Raw genomic sequence first — 20,744 nt, forward strand, 5'->3', positions numbered from 1 at the left:
TTCCACGGAGTGGGTGGGTGGATAAACGGGATGGAGAGGGCGGGATGGAGAACAATAGGCATCAAGTTGGAAGGGATGGAAGTATGGGAAGTGTGGATTGGAGGACTAGAAGGGAACGGGAAAAGGAGAAAAGGAGGAAGGGAAGGAAGGTTTACGATGTTCTGGGTGGTCTGGGTGGTCTGGGTGGTCTGGATGGTTCGTTTACGAGAAAATAGGCGTTATAGAGTGATTTTTTGGGAATGAATATGATCTAGATACCAATGGAGGTACGTTTCTATGGAGATACAATGAACCATTAAAGGTTCTATAGAGCTCTTTCTTTTGGTATAAAGAGTCCAAAGATGTCTTTCTAAGGCATCTGTAGTACCCATCGACGTCTTTTTACCCTCCCAGATACTTTCTTATACCAGAAACTTCCAGCTTTCTTTCTCTGTATCCACTCATTACCCAGACCTCTCACATCAACTCTATCTCTCTTTATCTGCTCCTTGACTTCTCTCGAAGCATGCAAAGCCACCAACCTACACCCCCTCTCTATCATTATATCATTTACTACCAAAAGCAACCATTAAACGACTCTTCGAGCCAAGTCGTACCAATAAATAACAGCCTGGAATTTACCCAGACCAGAAGTGAAATAACATTAAAGGGAAGTCTCAAACTGTAGGCGAACCAGAGCGCCTTTCCCTTACAAAATAACGAGCCAAGACAACACAGCTAAAACAGATTATCAAGGTCAGCGAAGTGAACACATACGATAAGCCAGGGAACCCTTTCTTCACGCCTGTAGTGAATAATTTAGTAACAATCATAGGAGCAACTAGATTGATGATTCCTTGAGCGAGTGCAATGGCACCGTAGAACTCACCAATCTTTGAACCAGGAAAGAACTTCACTGGTGCTGCTGCTGCCACTGGACCAACAACGCCAGCCAAAGAGCCAGCCATGGCCAAACCAACGAAAACAGACCCATTTGAGGAAACAGCTTTACCTATATGGCAAAAGGCATAGAGCAAAAGGCCTCCAGCCATGACCAAAGCATCTGCAGAGTCAAAAGTGTTTGCAACAGGACGTAACAGCTTGAAACGAGGGAAGATGTGTTTATAAAGAAGCGGCAAGAACACCGCCAAGCTGAATATGACAGAACACGATCTGGCAATGGAAAAGTTGGATATGGTTACTGAGTCCCATTTAAACTTGTAAATACAGTATTGGGGTTCCACGATCATGGACAGAACCATGATGACTCCGAAAAGAAGCTCAGTAACGGCAAGAAGCAAAACACACTTTCTGATGTTCTTGAATTTGGAAGCGTTTTCTTCTGTGCGTAGTTCTGAGGGAAACGTAAGAAGACGAAGCGGTTCGATGAAACTGGTGAAACTGTGGAAGATTCTGGACCATACGGTGGGTAAGTGAGGTCTAGGAGCTTGGAGCAGCACCACAGACGCTGATCTAGACTTCATTCTTGACTTGTGGGATCTCAGTTCGAGCAAAAGCACAAAACAGAAGATTGACGCCAAAGTGAATGCAAACAAACTGGCTTTAAGCGGGATAAGCTCAGATTTGGGAACCAAGTTGGCTGGATCAAGCAGAGCCAAGATGCCAGGGTCAGAAACTCGAGGGATCTTGGGAATAGGTGATTCCTTCTTTCTGGCATGGGTAAGTAAAAGCGAAGATAACAACGGCCCGCCGATCTGGCCCACGGAAAACGATACAAGGCAGTAACTGATGGCATTGACACGTTCCAGGGCCACAGTTATATCGGTAATGTACGCTTTAAACAAGGCCATGAAAGCCACCATACCTCCAGAACTCGAACCCACGGCAGTAGCTGTCCATAACCCCCACATGGGGAACCCTGAAGACGACGACATGAAAAAGTAACGCATATAATAAGTCACTGTGGTCAACACAATAAACAACGTAAGAAACGGTTTCCTGCCGTGGATATCAGAAAGCGTACTGACTTTGGTACAAACAGTTAAAGCCACCGCCAGGTCAATGATGTTATCCCACATGACATACGTCGATACAATCTGTTGGGTTTGTACGGGGTCACAGCGAAGGTCAGCAGGAGGAGCATGGCTATTTTTGATAAGCGACTGGCATGCCAATTTATAGTATATCACTTCCATTGAAGGTTGAGATACGGTTACGCCCAAACCAACGACAAACAATAAAATGCATAATCTGACAAGCGGCGATGCCCAGAGGGGTAACCCACTCACATGAGAAAGCCAGTCTTTATCTGAATGAGAAGAATTAATAGACGCCACATCCACATCTGGAGAAGCCTTCAGGTTATCAGTAGAGGCATGGTTGGTTTGAGGTACTGCCGGATTTAACGCCCTCGTCTCGGAGATAGTGGGTGCCTGGGAGATAAGCGGGCTAAACTCCGAAGCCGTCCTCTCTCTCTCACCACTCTCTCTCCCATCACTTCCATCTCTCTCAACCATCTCTGGTTGCAAAGTGTCTGACTCGCTAACGCTGGTGACGTGCTTATCTGCACTCCCCACAGCCATAGTACACTGCTTTTTTCGTCCAAATCCCCCCAGTGCGGTTTCGCCTGGTTTTATACTTTTCTGTGGTGGGAGCCGTTCGGTGCCGCACCATCCCTTATTTAAGCAAGGAACAGTTTTTGTGGTTGCTCTGGCGGGAAAGATAAGGGGTGGTGGGGGAAAATAGAGAGAGTTTTGAGAGGGTTTTAAGAGGTTTAAGGGGTTTAAGAGGGTTTTATGGAGAGACGGAATTGGCTGGAAAGCCGGTTTCGGGATGAAGAAGTGGACAAAAGATGGACAGAAATGGGTGGACCAAAGGAGGTTTGTAGGTTTGGAATTGGCCAAATCCTTAAGGCTTTTTAGACCATTGGGGTCAAAAGGAGGCCAAAAAGACGTTTTTTTTTTAAGGTAGTTGCTTGCCTTTTTTAGTAGTACTGTTTAAGGTTCCTTATCTATACGGAATTTCACGTTTGCAGAAAACAAGCAATCCAGGGACTTCCTCCTTTTTAAGCTAATAACTCTTCAAACTACGTCTGGATCCCGGGTAGTGTTTTTTGTTCCACACTTCCGTCCATCTCTTGCTGTGGGTCCAAATAAGCCCTGGCGCAGGTTATAGAATCTGCGTTTGCCGCTTTGGGCCAACACAAAACAGTTTAATTAGTGGAAGGGGGAAGGTTGGGTTGGTGTGGAGGAGGTTGGAAAGAGTGGGATTTAAAGAATTAGGGAGATATGTATAGATTGAGTGAGCTGGAGAGATGAAGAATTGGTGGTTAGGGATATCCAAGGGAGGTATGTTTTTGAAGGTGGATGCTCAGGAGGCTTGGATTCGTCGAAACTGGGGTTCTTTGTCTCTGTGTCTCTGTCTTTGAGGTCTAATTTGGAAGTAGTTGATTAGGGTCTCTCTAAGGTAAGTGTATCGTTGTAAATGGGAGTGGATTTGGTTGTTGATGGCTTGAATATGCTTTTGGTATGGAAACCAGGCTGATCTACTAAATTCACTTGAATGACCATTACTTGGTGGTAAGTGGTGGTACCACTCTTTGGATACTGTTTGGTTAGTCAATTGTCTTAGACACATACAATGAATTTCCAGATAGAAAGCTTGCAGATTGAATCTATTTATTCAATTGACATACACAATGGATAACCAACAATTAACTACGTTTTCTGTTTGTTTTCTGTTGACGGAAAGACCTGGAAAGTGGTATATTTTCAACCGGTGGACCGTTTTGAGGGTACCATTTGAAGGTTAATCAATACCCAAAGCCACCAACACAAAGACAATTGTGGTGATTTAAGTGGAGACTTTATTGATAAGACAAGGCAATTGAAGCCAAAGGAGGGTTAAAAAGTGTCAGCTACTCGTACAATGTATACCCTTCTGGTACTACTGAGAGACACTGAAAGGTCCACCAAACCAGCACCACAACCTCTGGAGAGGTCTCAAGAAGGGTCTAAGCATTTCTTCATTTCTAAACTACCAATTCCAACATTCAATTCACCATATAAAGTGCTCTTTATTCTCCTTTCTTGGCTGTCTTACAGTGGCTGCAAATCCACCGAAACAGCACCACTTCTCCACCAATCACCCCACTTAACTAACTCCAAACCCATCAATTGAACTTATTTCTTCCTCCTTTATGTCACCACCAACCCCGTCTCACCACCGGCACTCTCCTTGGACAGATCTACTACCCTTCAACTGATGCCCACTTCTAGGGCTCTAGCCCTAAACTCTCCACCTTAACTATACCATCCGCACACGTGCATCTCACACTTACCCTCCACATCACGTGCGCCCATACTAAACCTCATCTCACTTCCATCCCACTCCCACCCGTACACCAGCTTTTCCCCCATACTAAAAAGTCTCATACAACCAAAACCTATCTCAAAGAAACCCGTGCACCACATACCTTCCCTCAGTGAGCGCTTCCCGCATGCACACCAGCGAGAAATTTTCATACCAATTTTTTCCACCTCTTTTACAAAAAAAGATTCCCTTCTCCCCATATTCCCAGAAACGGTACCGGTATCATGTCTTTGCCTGAATCTTTTAACTTGACCGCTGAGGACGCCAAGTTGTTGTTGGCTGCCAACGTTCACTTGGGTTCCAAGAACGTCCAGGTATGTGAAAACTTGAAATGAGGGAAACAAGAATCGAGACGAGCCAGAGATGGTAGGGGTAGAGCCACAACGCGAGCAGATGGAGCCTTGAAAGTGGCATCAATGGAAAGCTCGAGGCTGGATGGCCCCAACTACCAATTTTCAGCTCAAACGGAGCCCTACTCGATGATTTGACCCAACCTCTTTTATATCTTTTACTAACAATTAGGTCCACAACAAGCCATACGTCTACAAGACCAGACCAGACGGTGTCAACGTCATCGACATCTCCAAGACCTGGGAGAAGATCGTGTTGGCTGCCAGAATCATTGCTGCCATTCCAAACGCTTCTGACGTTGTTGTCTGTTCTTCCAGAACCTTTGGCCAGAGAGCTGTGTTGAAGTTCGCTGCCCACACCGGTGCCACCCCAATTGCCGGTAGATTCACCCCAGGTAACTTCACCAACTACATCACCCGTTCTTTCAAGGAGCCAAGATTGGTGATTGTCACTGACCCAAGAACCGACTCCCAGGCCATCAAGGAGTCCTCTTACGTGAACATCCCCGTCATTGCCTTGTCCGACGTTGACTCTCCATCTGAGTACGTTGACGTTGCCATCCCATGTAACAACAAGGGTAAGCACTCTATCGGTTTGATCTGGTGGTTGATTGCCAGAGAAGTCTTGAGATTGAGAGGTATCATCCCAGACAGACAGCAGGAGTGGTCTGTCATGCCTGACTTGTACTTCTACAGAGACCCAGAGGAGATTGAGCAGAACGCTGCCGAGGAGGCTCGTGCTGCTGCTGCCCCAGAAGAGACTGAGGAGGCTCCTCAGCAACCAGAGACCGAGTGGAACGCTGAGACCAATGTTGAGGACTGGGCTGACTCCGGTGTCACCGCTGCCGGCGAGGAGGCTGCTGCTTCTCAGTGGTAAGTAGTCGGTGCTGCATTGCTGCTTTGGCTGTATATTGTACCTTATAAACATCGTTAATGGACTGATCTGTAGATTGTAGGAGGACTAAGAGGGGAGATAATTTAAGGAGAGGATAATTAAAAGACTAGCAAGTTGGTGATTTGGAAGAGAAGAGCGGAAGAGAACGTACTATGATGTCTGATTGGAAGGATGTACAAAATGATAACTTACTGAAAAACTTGATATGCAGCTGAGGCCGTTAAATCAAAGTAAAGATCACAAAATACAGAGAATGAAGAAGTCCAAAGACAGAATTTGTCAATGTAATATGTCGGTTTATTGAATTACTGGTTATTCTAATACAGTTGATTGGATACTAAGAACCATAAGATAAGTATATCAAAAGAAGTACTTCGGTAACAATACTTTATTCAATACAAAGTAATCAATTTCCAATTTAGAAAGACTTAAATGCCATTAGGTAGGAATAGGAAATGGTGAAAGATCTCCGAATCTTATCATACACTCATAAACCATCCCAGCTATCCATCACAACACTCAATCTGAAGCCCAGTAGTGTCTTTCCTTGCCTTCTGAGTCTCCCATATTTTCCTAAATCACAGTATCGTCTGAAAATCCATCTCGTTCTGAACATGAATACTTCTTCTTCCTCTACAACATATATAGTAGTACCACTCCACCAACTCAATACAAACTGACCTTCTAAACCTCACTTAACCCCCAAACCACCAGAAACCTTTTAATACCATCATTTTAATAAACACAAAAAGCAAAACCACCCCAAAAAGTCCCCTGCCCAGCCTTTCCCCATTCTCTCCATTCCTCACTCCACATGGCTACCATACATCCAGAAGTGTCCATTCAATTCGGCCAAAAACGACAAAAATCAAAAACCAAAAAACCAATAACCTCTTCAGACCCAAAATACCCAAACTAAGTTAAATTTTTCCCACAAACCATCAAACCCTCCAAAACACTAGACCTTCCATTTACTCCATACTGAGCATTCCCAGTGGCTGCGAAATGCCAATACAAGTCCCCACCAAACCACCAAACCTTCACTGAAATCCAGCCATTTTCAGTACATTTGTTCCTTTCCACCAACCCTTCCTCCTAAACCCCCAAATTCCCCCAAACTCGCCCTCCACCCACTTTTTCACTGGCCCTGTCGCCTACCACATCAACAGTCACTAGCCCTCTTTTGTGCCCCACACGACCCTCACCACCACTTAATCTCCAATTGATTTCCCTCCATTTCCTCCTACTTCCCTGGAGTCTCCCTTCTTTTCAAATACCCCTGGATCAATGAATTACGACCCGATCCACGATACTTACTCGGCCCCGGAACAGCCTTCCCAGCCGGCTTCCGGCGCCTCTCCCCAGCAGCACGAAGATAAGCCAGAATCAGGTGCTCAAGGCCAGGAACAGAACCCAGAGCCAGCGAAAGATCTGGATAGTGGAAACGCTGCTAAGGCGCCTGCTCAGACACCAGCGCAGACTCTGGAATCTGAAAATCAGCATAGTTCGCCTCCTCAGACTCGTGGAGCTTGGAACCCAGAACCTCTGGCGCGTCATGAACAGCATCCTCCTCAGCCTGCCGTGGCTCCTTATAAACCGTTTTCAATTGATAGTCTTATGGGCGGCTCGGAACCGGCAGAACCTCCACAGTTCCAGAGAACTGAGCTTCCGAAGATAGATTTCCAGAGAACTGAGCCTCCTAGACCTGAGTTCCAGAGGACTGAACCTCCCAGACCTGAAATTCATAGGAACGATCCTCCCAGACCTGATTTCCAAAGAACTGAGCCTCCTAGAGAGGTCCAGAGCCATGAATTGCCTAGACCCGAGCCTGTTCAGAGACCTGAAGTGCCTGCTCAGCATACGCTGGTGAATTACCCGCCAGTGCACCAAAACGTCCAGCCACAGGCTTCTGAAGGTAAATATGACCCTGCAAGACCGCTTCCGCCTATCGATGGACGTTTAGGTGGGGACCAGGCGCCACCTCCAGAGCATAAATCGGCTCCTGAGCATAAACCGGCTCCTGAGCCTGTAAAGGAAGAATCTGCTGGTCTGCCGACCGAAACGGCTCCAGCATACTCTCCAGAACAAGGCCAGCTTCCGTCTGATTTCCGTGAAATTTCTCGTGGCTATAAGTACCTTAAAAAAGCCGATGGTGAGCCATTCTGGAGAAAAGATATTCAGTATGACTTCCTTCATGAGTTATTCACCGACGAGACGAGGTGCTTCACGAACTACTTTCCTTACTGTGAGGTTACCAACGCTGCCAATGGACCAAAACTCACCTTTTCAGAACTCTACGTGCGTACTTTGGCAGAATCTAATAAACTGTCGAAGATTCTTCGTGAACGTTTAATCAAAGAAAAAGACATGGGCGTTGCAGTCAGCAAAGTCTGTCTTTTGGTTAACGCAGGCAGAATGAACACCACTGTCAATTTCGTTCCAGATATGCGTTCTGCTCTTCGAACGTACCATCTGATTCCTTCGCTTCAAACTTCTGGTTCGGGTGATTCACGGCCTTTGCAAGATACTCCTCGTTTGAAAACTATCCTTAAAGCCGTATGTGATGACCAGAAACACCTACTTACCTTGCTTGATCTTTTCAAGAACCGCAACACGAAAAGACCAAACACTAACGTTATCAAATTGATTTTCCTAATGTCGACATTCTTTCAAAATATCCCTTTCCATTACGACGACTCTTACGAGCATGATTCCTTCCTGGAGAAGTTCCGTTTCATCAAGGCCTCCCCTGGCCCTCAAAATAAGTTTATGGAGTTCTTTTTGAATGACGAAATCCACCCCAAGTGCCGTTCTCGCAGGTTCCTCTGGCTCATGTATACCTACTTGGAAACCAACTTTACGCCTGAAGAAGTGGCAGAGAACCCTTTCAACCCGCATGCTATCCCACCTTTGGAGTACATTCCAGAAGCTGAGTTGCCTAATTACGACGTTGATGCTGACTTCGAAGTGGAATATGCCATAAAGATGTACCACACGCGAATGATGCACTTGAGCGCAGATGCACACAACCCACTTCCAAAGAAAGGCAACAAGAGCAGGCGAGAACGTCAAAAGATTCAGCATCAGTTGAATGACGGATCTAGTACTACTCCAGCGCCTTACGCGGAAGAGCAAGACGATCTGATGAACGTTGATGATACCACAATTGTTCATCAAGAAGAACCGGTCGAACCTGTCAAGCAGGTTAAACCAGAACCTCCAGCAGCACCAGAAGTTCCAGAGCCTCCTGTTCAGCAACCCGTGGTAGCTGAATCTTCCAGCACCTCGTCTGGCTCGCAAGGAAACGATAAAGCTCCTGCTGAAAAAGTCCACAAACGTAAGAGACCTGCTCCCTCTGTTGGGTCTCTTGTTGAAGACACTAGAAAGCCAGTTCTTGCGGAAGAGAGACAAAGGCTCACTACTCCTGAATTCCCAATTGAAGGGCTCCAGGAATTACGTGAACGTTATGCCATTACCACTCCGGCTAATCTTTATAAGCCACTTTCCAAAGAGGGCCCACTTTCTGCCGCTGGTAGGAAGGAAGTTGCCAGTAAGCTGAAGCCTACGGTCGACCTAGTGTCTAAGACGCTTCCACGGAAGTTTGAATCTACAAAAGAAAAAATGCTACGCTGGCTCCATGACTACTTCGAGTATAGAAGAGCAACTGGCAGTGGATTGGTTGGTATCGAGTGGGAAGACATCAGAAGTGATGTTTCCAATGGTATTGAAGCGTATGTGTATCAGCAGGAGGGCAAGCAGCACCTCATACAAAAGTATGAAAAGGTCAGGGACGATGATGAATTCGACGTGGAGATAAAACGTGAGACCTTTTCCAATGGTCCCAACCTTGGCGACAGCGCCCCAGTTGACATTGGTGCTGTTGAGAATTATGGTGCTGGCTATGAGCCAGACAGAGACTTTAACAAGGTCAACGAACGCAGGGTTTTCGAGCTCGGCTTGTTGGAACTTCTTCATGAAGCGATTGCCAAGAAGAAGTCCAAGAGACCAAAGTTCAGCCGTATTTCGTTTGACTTGGACAATGGTACTCTTTCATTTTAAATAGCCACATTAAAAGATGTTGCTCACCATCAACTCAAATGATTTGCAAACGCCGTACTCCGGTACAAGATTAAGGAACGCAGCGCTAGCACCATCAAGTACTGTCTGATTATTCTTCTGAATCGTAGCAAACTCTAATTCAGAGTCAACCTGGCCCATAGAGTGTTCGTTAAGTACCAAATGCCAATATAATCTAACCAGGTACGGTTCAGATGTTTTAGAATGGACAAATTCAAACTCAATATATGGCAAAGCCAGTAAAGAATCAAATGGGTCCGTATCCCAGTCGGCTCCAGGCCGAACACGGTTGGTGGGATACTGATGCAAAAGGTTCAGTAGTATAGATACCCTCTTCTCTTGCATTGACGCTAGAGAGTGGTATCCATACACCAAAAGGTCTACTTTCCCCTGTGGAAGGTAGTTCAATGCTAAGGTTTGGCCAAAAGAAGGACTTATCTTGTGGAGGACAATGGAAGCCTTCTTCGACTGCAAAATGTCCAACTTCACGACCTTCTCATCACGTACATATAGAAGAACGTGCAATGTCGGTAGACCATGCGCCAGAAGCCTGAATTGGATCTCTGTGATTAGTTGATCTTGCTCGTTATGAACATTCTTCAGCATAGTATGATGAATCCGTACGTGTGGGTAAAACCTCCCCACGAGATCCATTCTTTTGGACCAATCTGATGATGGCAACACATGCATGTTATCTAGCACAAACGACGCAACTTCATCCTCTGCAGCTAGCCGTTTCTCCTGTTCATGGTCGTTCTGATGAAGGTAGTATTCAAGTTTCTTCTTTGTTTCGTATTGTCTGCTTTGAGTTTGGTAACTATCCCACGTCAGCTGAAGACGCTCAATTGCAGCAGAAAGGTCAGATTTCTTCGCTAGCAATGTATCTCTTTGTTGGACTAGTTCTGCCTTGGCTGTTTGAAGAGATAAGAGCGTGTCGTTTTCGGTTTCTGGGTTCGGTAGGTTTGTCTGAGGAGGAGATCCTGAGGTAGAGGCAGGAGTTTCATCTGCCATTATGCAAGAATTAAGGAAAGACTGGGGTTGGACGGTTGGGGGTTGGAGATGGTTTATGTAAACAAGAGAGTAGTGCAGACTGGTGATGCAAAATAGAGAGTTGGTCACGTGATCAGATCGGGTTTCAAAGGTTTGGACGGTAAACCGGGCAATAAATTTGTGTTATAAGGCTTTAGTCATGTTGAGAAATCAAGAACGAGTATATTGAGAGATTTTTATATTCGTTTCATTAGTGTGTATCTACTTATGTTGGGTATTTAGGCTATTACCAGTAGATGATGGACCATATACAATTCTCCATAATTTGGTATCTTCTGACAAATTGAACAGTTTGGATGTAATCAATATCCCAGTTCATACCCAATTAGACTCTTTAATTTTGGCTGAGAGCCCTTGGGGTAGAAAGTGGTGGCTCTGGAAGGCCTTAACTCTATCTGTCCTGCACACCACTCATGAGTTGCAGCTACTATCAACACACTGTTTCGATGAGAACCAGAAGTCTACTATGGTTTCTGCTCCTGAATTGAAGAACGTATGTTTCTGTTCATTTTATTAGAATAATTCATGGAGGGTGATATACACTTGGCTTTTTTGTCGAAAGAATGTGGAAACTTTGAAATGAAAGGTCAAAGCACGGACACTTTCAGTTCAAACGAGAACGCCAAACAATCCAAGATGATGCCAATCAAGGTCCAAAAGGATGCTTTTCATGAAACCTTTAAGCTAAAGTCTTCACGTTGAAAACTTCATTTATTGCTACCTTCTATCCCAAATGCCAGTCTGCCCAGGTCCATCATCCTCCCACTCATCCCATCAACTACTAACCACCAGTATTTAGACAAGTCTGTGTCTGTACAGCTTAACGGCAGCCGTAGCGTGAGCGGTGTGCTTCGAGGCTACGACGTGTTTATGAACGTGACATTGGCAGAAGCCATCGAACACAGCCAGAGCGAGAAGCTTTCGCTAGGAACCGTTGTGATACGAGGCAACTCGATCGTGTCGCTAGAAGTAAGTGATTGAAAGAAACACCACCTAACCCTACATCAAATACTAACCACAGGCGCTTGACTTATAAATAACGTAAATAGTGAAATACCGCTAGCCTGAAAAAGTGGAAAATGGATTAAAAATAAAGCATGCAAAAAAGAGGTCTATAGGTAGCGAGTGACAAGGCAGCAACTGGCGGCTCCCGGCCGGCAGAAACAAATAGCCAAACAAGACTGGCGGGGTTGGCCTAATCAAAACGGTGGCCCATTTCAATGCCCACAGGCAGGTAGCCACACTTTTCGTAAAAACCAACGTTTTCAGGCGAACAGTCCAAAATGACCTTATAACAACCAGCGTCCTTGGCGATTTCTGTCAACAGAGAAATCAAATAGTCGCCCAACCGGTTGCCCTGCTGAGACTTGGCCACAGCAATGTCTTCAATATGGCCCACTTTGCCGCAAGTATGGATGATTTTCTGCTCCACCACCAACATCCCCGTGGCGACAACCGTATCGTTTTCATCCACAATGACCCTAGGGTGGTAAATGTCTGAGTACTTTTCCCAGTTGTAAATCACGTCCTGGAACTGTTCGGGCGAGATGTCTCCCACCTTGGTGAGCACCTTAAGAGTTTCTGTGTATTGGGCATGGTCCTTGGCCGAGGGCGCTCTGAAGCTGTAACCTTTAGGAAGAGGCATGATGTGGAAGAAAAGTTGTGAAGTGCTAAGGAAGAAGCAAAAGGGTAAGGTAAGCTGCTGGCGCGAGTAATTCTCCAGAAAGGGAAGGTTGATCTCAGGCGCGAGGAAGGGACGGGCGGGAAAGAAACTTCTATTTTTGGAACGCCAGAAAGGAAGTTGGAAGAAAGTGGGTTTTGTTGTTGGTTAAAAAATCAAAGATATCTTTATGTTGGTTTTGAAAATGGCAGGGAGATGGCAGGGGCGTGGCAGGGGTGGCTATTTAAAGGCTTTTTTTAGCCCTGGCCCGAGCGCTCGCCCTTTTTCGCAGCAAAGCAAAACACTTCGCTTGCAGCCCTGTGAAGCCGAGGACCCAGATGATGACTGTACTTTTGACAGGCACAGTAGTTAGAGAAAGCTATTTTATGACGTTTTGTTGATGTATTTACGTTGACTTTTATTTGTTTTTCTTTTTCTTCCTCTTGTTTTATCTTTTTTCTGTTTGTACTTTTCTTGGGAAACGTCAGTTGGGCTGGAAAATAGAGATAAGTAGCCGTGCGAGAAGTCAGATCAAGCGGATGCCACAAAAGTGGAAATGGAAAACACCACGGGAAAATTCAGAATGGGCCCATTGTGGGGGAACGATGATCACAGGAGAATCCCGGAGCCAAACTGGTCATTCAGGTGCCTGTGAAATGACTATAGATGCAGAAATGAATGGTTAGTATGGGCCTTTACGGTTCCCAGCCAGCACTCTGTTTGTGTTGCGAACACCACCCCCACGAAGTGGGGCAGAGGGCCAGGTGGGGCAGAGGGCCAAGTGGGGCCAAGTGGAGGTAGTATAGGGAAAAGAAGGGATGGTTTGATACGTCATAGGGAGGGGTGGCGGTGGTTTTTGGGGGTTCAGTAGTGGTAGGTAGATGGACTGTTGGTTGAGGGTGGTGGGAGTTTGCAGCCATTGAGGGGAGGGCATTAGAGGGGGATTTTTGGGGAGTTTTTGGTATGAGTGGGTTCCTAGAGAGTGGTAGATTACGGTGGTTTAGGTAGTTTTTTTGTAAGGTGATCTTTGGTGGTTTTGGTGGAGGGTAGGTGGTGGTGGGGTGAGACGCATGGAAGTATGTGTTTTGCAGCCACTCAGCCGCGGATCATAGAAGGCAATGGGTGGTGTAGGTTGGGGGTAAATCAGAGCATATGAAAGGCAGTAGGGATTTTCTTCTTTTTGTTGCTGGTAAGTTTTGGGTGGTGTGGGTGGTGAGAGGACGGATGGGTTACCAATGGGAGCCAGGTTGGCAGTTGCCAGACAGTGGCGGTGTGTCTGTGATGACCGTTTTAAGCTGTTCATAGCACTTGATCATTGAAATTCGTGGTTCGTTGTTCCTAGTAGGTCCAGTTCATCTATTGGCTCTAAGCGGTGGATCAATTGGAGAACTTGGAGTATGCTCATAGGAATGAGAGACTCCATGGAATAACCACGATAAGATAGAAAGAATGGCATGAATAGAACGATTTGGGGTCTAATATCGATTACAAATTAAAAGAGGTTATAAACTCCGTCTTCCTTTTAGATCAACTGATGGTATTCTCAAACCTTATCGGCCACTTCAGGTTATCCATGTACGGCGCGTACCATCACCGTCACTTTCCAGGCACAGATCGATAAGAACCTTAAAAACGCAGGGAAAGAGATCAGGTTATTTGAAGATACAAAATAAGTATAAAAAAAATGGTCCCACAACCTCCAAAAGCTACTGGCGTGTGGCCCTCATCGTGTATGCGCTAAGGTTACCCCAGATTTGGCAGTGGTCCACTTGAACCCAAAACACCTTCCATTCCTTCTATTAATTCGAATCTGGACAATTAGACCACTATCCAGAACCTTAGAAACCATAGTTCCCACTTTCTACGTCATTATGCTATTGGGGTTGCCCCACCACTACAATCTCATCTCATATCATATGTCATTTCATTGAAATAGCTAAGCTGTGATAAAAAGACCACTTAACTCGCGGTCTGGTATTCTCAAAGAACTATAAATACTCTGTAAACAACTCATCCAGTGTAATCTGTGTTCGTCTGTGGTGACGATGGATGTGTGTAAGCTTCCTGAGAGTCATCGCTTAGTGCTTGGAGCACTGGCAGCCAGACTCAGAGGAGCAGGTGCAAGAAGCACAGGTGCAAGAAGAACATGGGCAGTTAGAAGTTGGAGCCATTGTGAATATTTGTTTGATGATGGAAAGAAAAAAAAAAAAAGGTCGAATTGATGGGGAAATTCAATGGTTTATATACCTCTGCGTTCTTTTTGCGACCAGGCCTGCGTTGTTTTTGCAGCGGACTGTATATAAGCACATTTCAGTAAATGACATTGAGACTTGAGTGGTTTTTGCGACTGGTCATCACTGCATATAGGGCAAAAAAGCATGCCCAAGAGTCATGGCCCACTGGGATTCTGAGTGGTTTGTGCCATGCAGGACAGCCTGACCAGTTACTCTCTTTACATCTCTTCGAAAGGCACAGAAAGGGGAAGAAAGTGATAGAAGGTGTGGACTGGGATTGGTGAGTGGATGGATGTTATGGGAGTGCAGGTAAGACAAAAAAAGTGACCAGGTGTGGAAAGTGTAGGGGAGATGTGTATTATAGAAGGCGCGTTAACTATGGAGAGGCTGTTAAGTATGCTCTTTTGCAGCCATGAGGCAAGGAAGGTAGACAGTGTACGTCAAGCCAACATTACCTGCTTTCAGAGATATAAGTAGCACTATTTCATCTTCTTGGTATAACCGTCTGATGACTGTGTTTTTCAAGTCAATTTTCATCGTACCATCGTAACGCAATTGCTTAATCTTGCTGTCTTGTAGCGCTTTAGACGTGAGATCAAAAGTACCAGTGAAGTGAGAGAACACAACCTTCTTTTTTTTTTTTTTTTTTTTTTTTTTGTTTATTTTTTCCAGGTAATTCAACTAATTAGATTCAGCTTATTGAAGCAGATGTTAAAGAAGACTATTAGTAGTCGACAAGAGTGGTTTGCTGGCTACTTAGATGGGTGCTATCTAAGCTAGGCTAGCTTCCATGATGGAAGTTCCACTCTACTACAGTCTTGACATAAATTGCGTCTTTTGGTGCTACTTAGGCCTGGAATGTCCGGTGAAACCGGTTTCACGAAAAACTATTGAATTCTGATAACTACGAGTGTGACTTCTATGACTCTAGCTGCTATAGATCCAGTGACGACAGTAGTACAGCTCCTACAGTCACATCATGGACCACCCTTGTTTGAACGAATTCCGCCAGTATAGTATTATATTATCTTTCAGTCTGTTTACTTGCCAACAAATTACAATTGGAGCCAAGATAGGCACTTCCTTTGGAATTGACAATTGCCTGACTGCTTGAAGGACAACAGGACATATGTATCGTAAACCAACTACATATGTCATAGTTCGTCGCTTAAACTCCATCGTCCATATAGAACCACGCCAACCCATTGACGGAAATCAAAGATCTACCGCTTCTGTACGTTAAAGCTTATCACTAAACCAAGCCACTCGGCATCCTCTCAGCTTGCTCTCACAACCATCTAAACTTCATTTACAGAAGTTCCATGTTTTGCTTGAATAATGGCAAACCAAATAATCTCTACTTATGGATCTATCGCCAAAGACTCTACCTTCTCTTTCACGCAGCAAGCATATGTTGTACAACTCTTAGCATGCATTCACAGAAGGCAGCAGCCAGTAGCCTATCAGGCCATACTCCAAATAGCCTTTTACCGTAAAGCTTAAAATTAGAAATACCATTCTCCGTTCTGACAATCTCCATTCCTCTACTTCTACGTCAATTGCACGCCAATTGAGCCATCACCCTAGCTACCCCAGTAGCCGTACCCATACAATCTCCCAACAGAAGCCGGTCTACGAAACTCACTCTCTCCTCTTTCCCTCCTCTTCCCTCCTCATCTCTCAGCCTCTTTTGCCCCCCGTTTCTCACCTGAACCTTCCCTGACGACGCCATATGCGCTGAAACCTAATTGACCTCGGTACGTCAAATCCACCAACCGCCACCAACGGCCATCCACGGCTGAAACCGCCACTCGAAACCGACCCACAAAAATTGACACTTTCCACCAACAATGCCCAGGATATGCAAGGGGCTGCTGAAACTGGTCTGTCCCTGAAGACCCTGAAACTGCCAAACCTGTCCCACCTTCTCATCCCGGCTCCGAAGCACTCCGAGATCTATCCACCAACGCCACTACCTACACCAACACAGCAACCAAACCACCCCTTCACATGAAACAGCCACCACTCCTTCCTTGCTTGTCTTACAAATCAAAGTACCTTCTGGTGGCTTCTATTATCCAGCTGACAAAGCCATTTTCCCGGCATCTTTCCGCGCCCGATTCTTCACACGCCAGTGGCAACTAAACCACCAAAAGTGAAAAATCACCAAAAAAATCAACCCTAAACCAATATGGACGCCCATAGTGAAGCCAATTTCACCTTCCCTAACCCTTTCCTCGGTTGCTCACCAGCCACATCTCATCTGTGCCTCCATACTTAAAATGACGTCTGCTTGCGCACCCTCTGCTAAGAAGCTTCTCAAGATGCATCTTGCTCCTGCCGTGCGTCTTCCAGCAAGCAGGGCTATATAAGGCGTGGAAATATCCACACTTTTTTGGCCGTAACCACCTTTTTCTAAACATGGCTCCTTTCACTTACAAAGCTCTTAGATACAAAAACAACACTACGCCTATCACGTACAAGGAGACACAGTTCTCGGACGTGGAGGAATCGCCTTCTGGGTTTAAAGTGCCAGAGAAGAAGGTGTTGGTGAAGGTTCACTATGCTGCTTTGAACCCAATTGACTTTTTGTTGAAGAATGCTGCTTCGGCTTGGATTTTCCGTGGCGAGAGAGGCTTTGCTTCGGACTATTCTGGTGAAGTTGTGGCTGTTGGTGCCGAGGCTGCCAAGAAGACGGGCCTTAAGGTTGGCGATAGGGTCAATGGTTTGAACCAGACTCCTTTTGGTAACGGTACCGCTGGCCAGTACACGTTGGTTGACCCATTTGCTGAGTCTGGCGAGTCGATCAGAAAGACCCCTGACAGTCTTCCTTTGGACCAGGCTGCGTCGTACCCGCTTGTGCTTGGTACTGCTCAGACCTTCTTTAACGAGGTGAACCCAAAGAACCCATTGAAGAAGGTTTTGGTGCTTGGTGCTGGTACTTCTGTCGGAAGATACACTGTCCAGGTTGCCAAGAAGGCTTACAATGTCGGTGAGGTGGTGGTTACTTGTTCTGGCAAGTCTGCTGACCTCATCACCAGCTTTGGCGCCGATAAGATTATTGACTACACTCAGCACAAGTCTATCTTGCAGCCTGTTTTGGAGCTGGTCAAGGAATCTGGTAAGTTCGATGCCATTTTCGACTGTGCCGGTAATGCCGACTTGTTCCCTGAGATCACCAACATTGTCCAGAACAAGGCCAACTTTGGCTTCTACGGCTCAATTGCTGGTGACTCCAAGCTTAAGTACGGCAGTGACTCTTTGCTCAGTTTGGTTGTCAAGAACCTCAACGGTGGTCTCAGAATCTTGGGCTCCCGTGTTGGATACTACGACTACTACTACAGCCTTGTCAAGCTTAACCCAGGTAACAAGTGGGCCGATAAGGCTATCAAGTACCAGAGCGAATTGCAGTTTGTCAACTCCATTGACAGCGTTACGCCAGTCGAGGACTACCAGACGGCTTTGGACAAACTTGCTTCTAACCATGCCAGCGGTAAGGTTTTGATTCAGTTTTCTGATTAAGAATTATGTCGATTTTTAGTGATGATTATATGTGCGTTTCCTGCTGTTTCGTAAATCATTGTTCGTATCGCATGCCTCGTTACGAAAGGCCCTACACCTGGGCCTGTTCGAGCTGGTTCTCGTGCACCTTAAGCTCCTCAAACATCATAAAGAGATCCCATCTCTTGGTGATATCACGTTCAAGACATCCTTCAACCATATTGTAGACCCACTCAAACTCATCTCTATCGTTTTGTTCCCAGACTTGCTTGATTTCGGCAATCTCTTTTTGACGAGCAGCGTCAACAAACGAATTATTCTTGACACCTTCTTCGTCGTCGTCATAAATCCAGGCCATGAGGCAAGCTTGCTTGAGCTCCTTCTTATCGAATTTGCCGGCACTAATGATGGCACGCAAACGTGGCTCGAAGGGATGCTGGAATGGAAGCTTACCAACCACCATGGTGAATAAAACAACACCCAATGCCCATATATCAGCAGAGGGGCCCAATGGTGGAGGCTGAGGCTCAAGCAATTCAGGCGAAGCGTATGGCAACAGGCCAATATGAGAATGAGGTAATTCTGACTCAATATTCGACATTATGTGCTGGTCTCTGACCTTGAACTCGTGGAAGTCAGCCAATGATGTTTTAGAATTAGTAGGAGTCAAGTCAAGAGACTGGAGTGATGGACCGTGGGATCTATGGAAGTGCAGAATGCCGATTTTGCTGTCGTCAGAGAAGAGATTCTTCAAGCTTGGCGAATCACCTCCATGGAAAGGTTTCCTGATTTGTGTAGCAGAGCTCTTGGATCTAAGCATCGAGGTGCTATCGTCGACATCGCGTCTTGACAGTTTTCTGCTGAGTCTTGGGGCAAAGACTCTAGACATACCAAAGTCACAGAGCACCACATGGACATTATCGGTGTCCAGGTCGTCCACGAGAACATTCTCTAATTTCAAGTCGCCGTGAACGATACCCAATTCCTGGTGCATGTAGAGTAATGCTTCCACAATCTGTCTAATGAACTGCGCAGCATCAAAAGACGTCTTTTCTGGCGCAGGATCAGGAAGCCCACAGGGCCGGAGGTATTGGAAATGCCGTCGTTAAAAACGCCCCAGCGAGAGACAACCTCAAAAAGAGTGCCTCCCGAAATCCGATTAGTAAGACAAAAGATGGTATCTTCGGTTTCTGTATGGTCAAGAAGTGGCAATAAGGAAGGATGTTGTAGCTGGCGCCAAATCTCGATCTCTTTTCTGAACACCAGAAGAACTTTGGGGTTGTGAACAGGCTTGCCTTTGCTTTTAGGAGAATTGTTACCATTATCGTACTCGCGAATGGACTTGACGGTCTTGATGGCCTTGACTTCGCCGTCTTTGGAGAAACATTCACGGATCGTGCCCCAGGCACCAAAACCAATGACTCTACCCAATTCGTAGCCCAACACCATTGCGCCTTTCTCGTCCACATTAACTTTAGGTGGTTTGTCGAGTTTACGTAAATCTGCAGACAGCGAAAGGGCCAACAAGCGTCCAGCGACGGTGTTATTGTTGGTGGTACTGTTTCGCCTTGATCTCCGAAGACTGCCTCCGCTAGAACCAATAACAGGAGTACCGTAAGAACGGTGAGTCCTGCTCAGGGTCAGACAAGAGCGTTCGCCGCCGAGTTGATTCTTAACGTAAAGCAGAAACTGGGAGTAGTCTATAGATTCGGAAAACAGTTTCACCACCTTCTTCCTCTGGGAGTAAGGAAGTTCAGTAAAGTTGTTAGGCAAAGATGCAAGGATGGATTCGTAGTTGATTTCGTGAGGCTCTTCTTTGATGGAGTCCTGGGAGATCCCTGAAGTGGGACTAGGCGAGCTTTTGTGTTTTTTAGGAGGTTTAGCAATGGAATCATCATCTTGGTGCTTCCCAAGCGCCAGAGGGTTTCTGAACTGGATCGGTTGCGGCGCCACCTGGGCGTGCAACTTCCTCAAGTCCAAATACGAATGCTCACGAGACGCCTGGGCAGAGCTATCTCTGGTTGTAGGATTCCAGGACCTCACCACATCGGCAAAGTCCAAACCGGGGATGTATTCATCTTCAAGGCCACCAAGAGAGCCCAGATCAGTATCCACATTCTGTTCGTAAGACCGAGAGTATAATTTCGGAGCACTTCCGTCATGCCGCTGGGGAGAGCCCGCTTTGGACGGTCTCAGACGGAAGATACCATCGTCATACAATCTATGGCCGGTTTCACTATCAAAATTGTTAAATTCCGTTTCCGAGTACGTTCTGGCCAACCTATAGTTTCTCTCGTGTTTGTCGCCCTCAGTATCAGCCAATTGAGGCAGTTTCAGTGTAAACATCTGAGCCTGGACGTTTCTGGAAGACGAATTGGGCAGCAGCCCCAGCTCCTGGCCGAGGTGAGTGTCACGCCTGGAGCGTCTTGATTCTGGCACATCTTCATGGGTTTCTTTAGGGAAAGCGTGGTCTAGCGTAGAGATGGATACTCTGGGCAGCGATTTGAGCGGGATATCCATGTCCCGAAGCTGTGGTGGGTGGGAAACTAAGTGGTCACGTGAGGAGCAGACAACTGTAGTAACCTGAAAACAGTGAAAGCAATTGGAAAAAGACTGGAGGAGGAGAAGATGATGGAGTGGTGTTTTCAGTGGGAGGCTCGTGGTGG

General features: G+C 46.0%; 7 protein-coding genes across 7 annotated transcripts; 3 read left to right on the forward strand and 4 right to left on the reverse strand. All coding sequences in view use genetic code 12, as the record gives it.

The window, feature by feature from the left end:
- Window positions 1-656: 656 nt before the first annotated feature.
- Window positions 657-2,522, reverse strand: CXQ85_000692 (uncharacterized protein; the record flags this gene model as incomplete). Its single annotated transcript, XM_025484428.1, has 1 exon — window positions 657-2,522. The coding sequence occupies one exon, from the start codon at window positions 2,520-2,522 to the stop codon at window positions 657-659; it is 1,866 nt and encodes a 621-aa protein (XP_025342643.1).
- A 2,013-nt stretch (window positions 2,523-4,535) lies between these two features.
- Window positions 4,536-5,538, forward strand: YST1 (40S ribosomal protein uS2; the record flags this gene model as incomplete). Its single annotated transcript, XM_025484429.1, has 2 exons — window positions 4,536-4,625; window positions 4,834-5,538. 2 exons carry the CDS (start codon window positions 4,536-4,538, stop codon window positions 5,536-5,538), a joined length of 795 nt encoding a protein of 264 aa, XP_025342644.1.
- Window positions 5,539-6,843: 1,305 nt separating this feature from the next.
- CXQ85_000694 (uncharacterized protein) lies at window positions 6,844-9,615 on the forward strand (the record flags this gene model as incomplete). Its single annotated transcript, XM_025484430.1, has 1 exon — window positions 6,844-9,615. One exon carries the CDS (start codon window positions 6,844-6,846, stop codon window positions 9,613-9,615), a length of 2,772 nt encoding a protein of 923 aa, XP_025342645.1.
- Window positions 9,616-9,644: 29 nt separating this feature from the next.
- CXQ85_000695 (uncharacterized protein) lies at window positions 9,645-10,644 on the reverse strand (the record flags this gene model as incomplete). The annotated part of the gene is made up of 2 exons (XM_025484431.1): window positions 9,645-9,648; window positions 9,674-10,644. The coding sequence occupies 2 exons, from the start codon at window positions 10,642-10,644 to the stop codon at window positions 9,645-9,647; spliced, it is 975 nt and encodes a 324-aa protein (XP_025342646.1).
- A 1,234-nt stretch (window positions 10,645-11,878) lies between these two features.
- Window positions 11,879-12,328, reverse strand: GNA1 (glucosamine 6-phosphate N-acetyltransferase; the record flags this gene model as incomplete). Its single annotated transcript, XM_025484432.1, has 1 exon — window positions 11,879-12,328. One exon carries the CDS (start codon window positions 12,326-12,328, stop codon window positions 11,879-11,881), a length of 450 nt encoding a protein of 149 aa, XP_025342647.1.
- Window positions 12,329-16,998: 4,670 nt separating this feature from the next.
- On the forward strand, window positions 16,999-18,099 carry YIM1 (Yim1p; the record flags this gene model as incomplete). The annotated part of the gene is made up of 1 exon (XM_025484433.1): window positions 16,999-18,099. The coding sequence occupies one exon, from the start codon at window positions 16,999-17,001 to the stop codon at window positions 18,097-18,099; it is 1,101 nt and encodes a 366-aa protein (XP_025342648.1).
- A 91-nt stretch (window positions 18,100-18,190) lies between these two features.
- On the reverse strand, window positions 18,191-20,598 carry CXQ85_000698 (protein kinase; the record flags this gene model as incomplete). The annotated part of the gene is made up of 2 exons (XM_025484434.1): window positions 18,191-19,126; window positions 19,156-20,598. The coding sequence occupies 2 exons, from the start codon at window positions 20,596-20,598 to the stop codon at window positions 18,191-18,193; spliced, it is 2,379 nt and encodes a 792-aa protein (XP_025342649.1).
- Window positions 20,599-20,744: the final 146 nt, after the last annotated feature.

The sequence above is a fragment of the Candidozyma haemuli genome (genome assembly GCF_002926055.2).
Source record: "Candidozyma haemuli strain B11899 chromosome Unknown A_2014730914, whole genome shotgun sequence".
Lineage (NCBI taxonomy): Eukaryota > Fungi > Ascomycota > Pichiomycetes > Serinales > Metschnikowiaceae > Candidozyma > Candidozyma haemuli.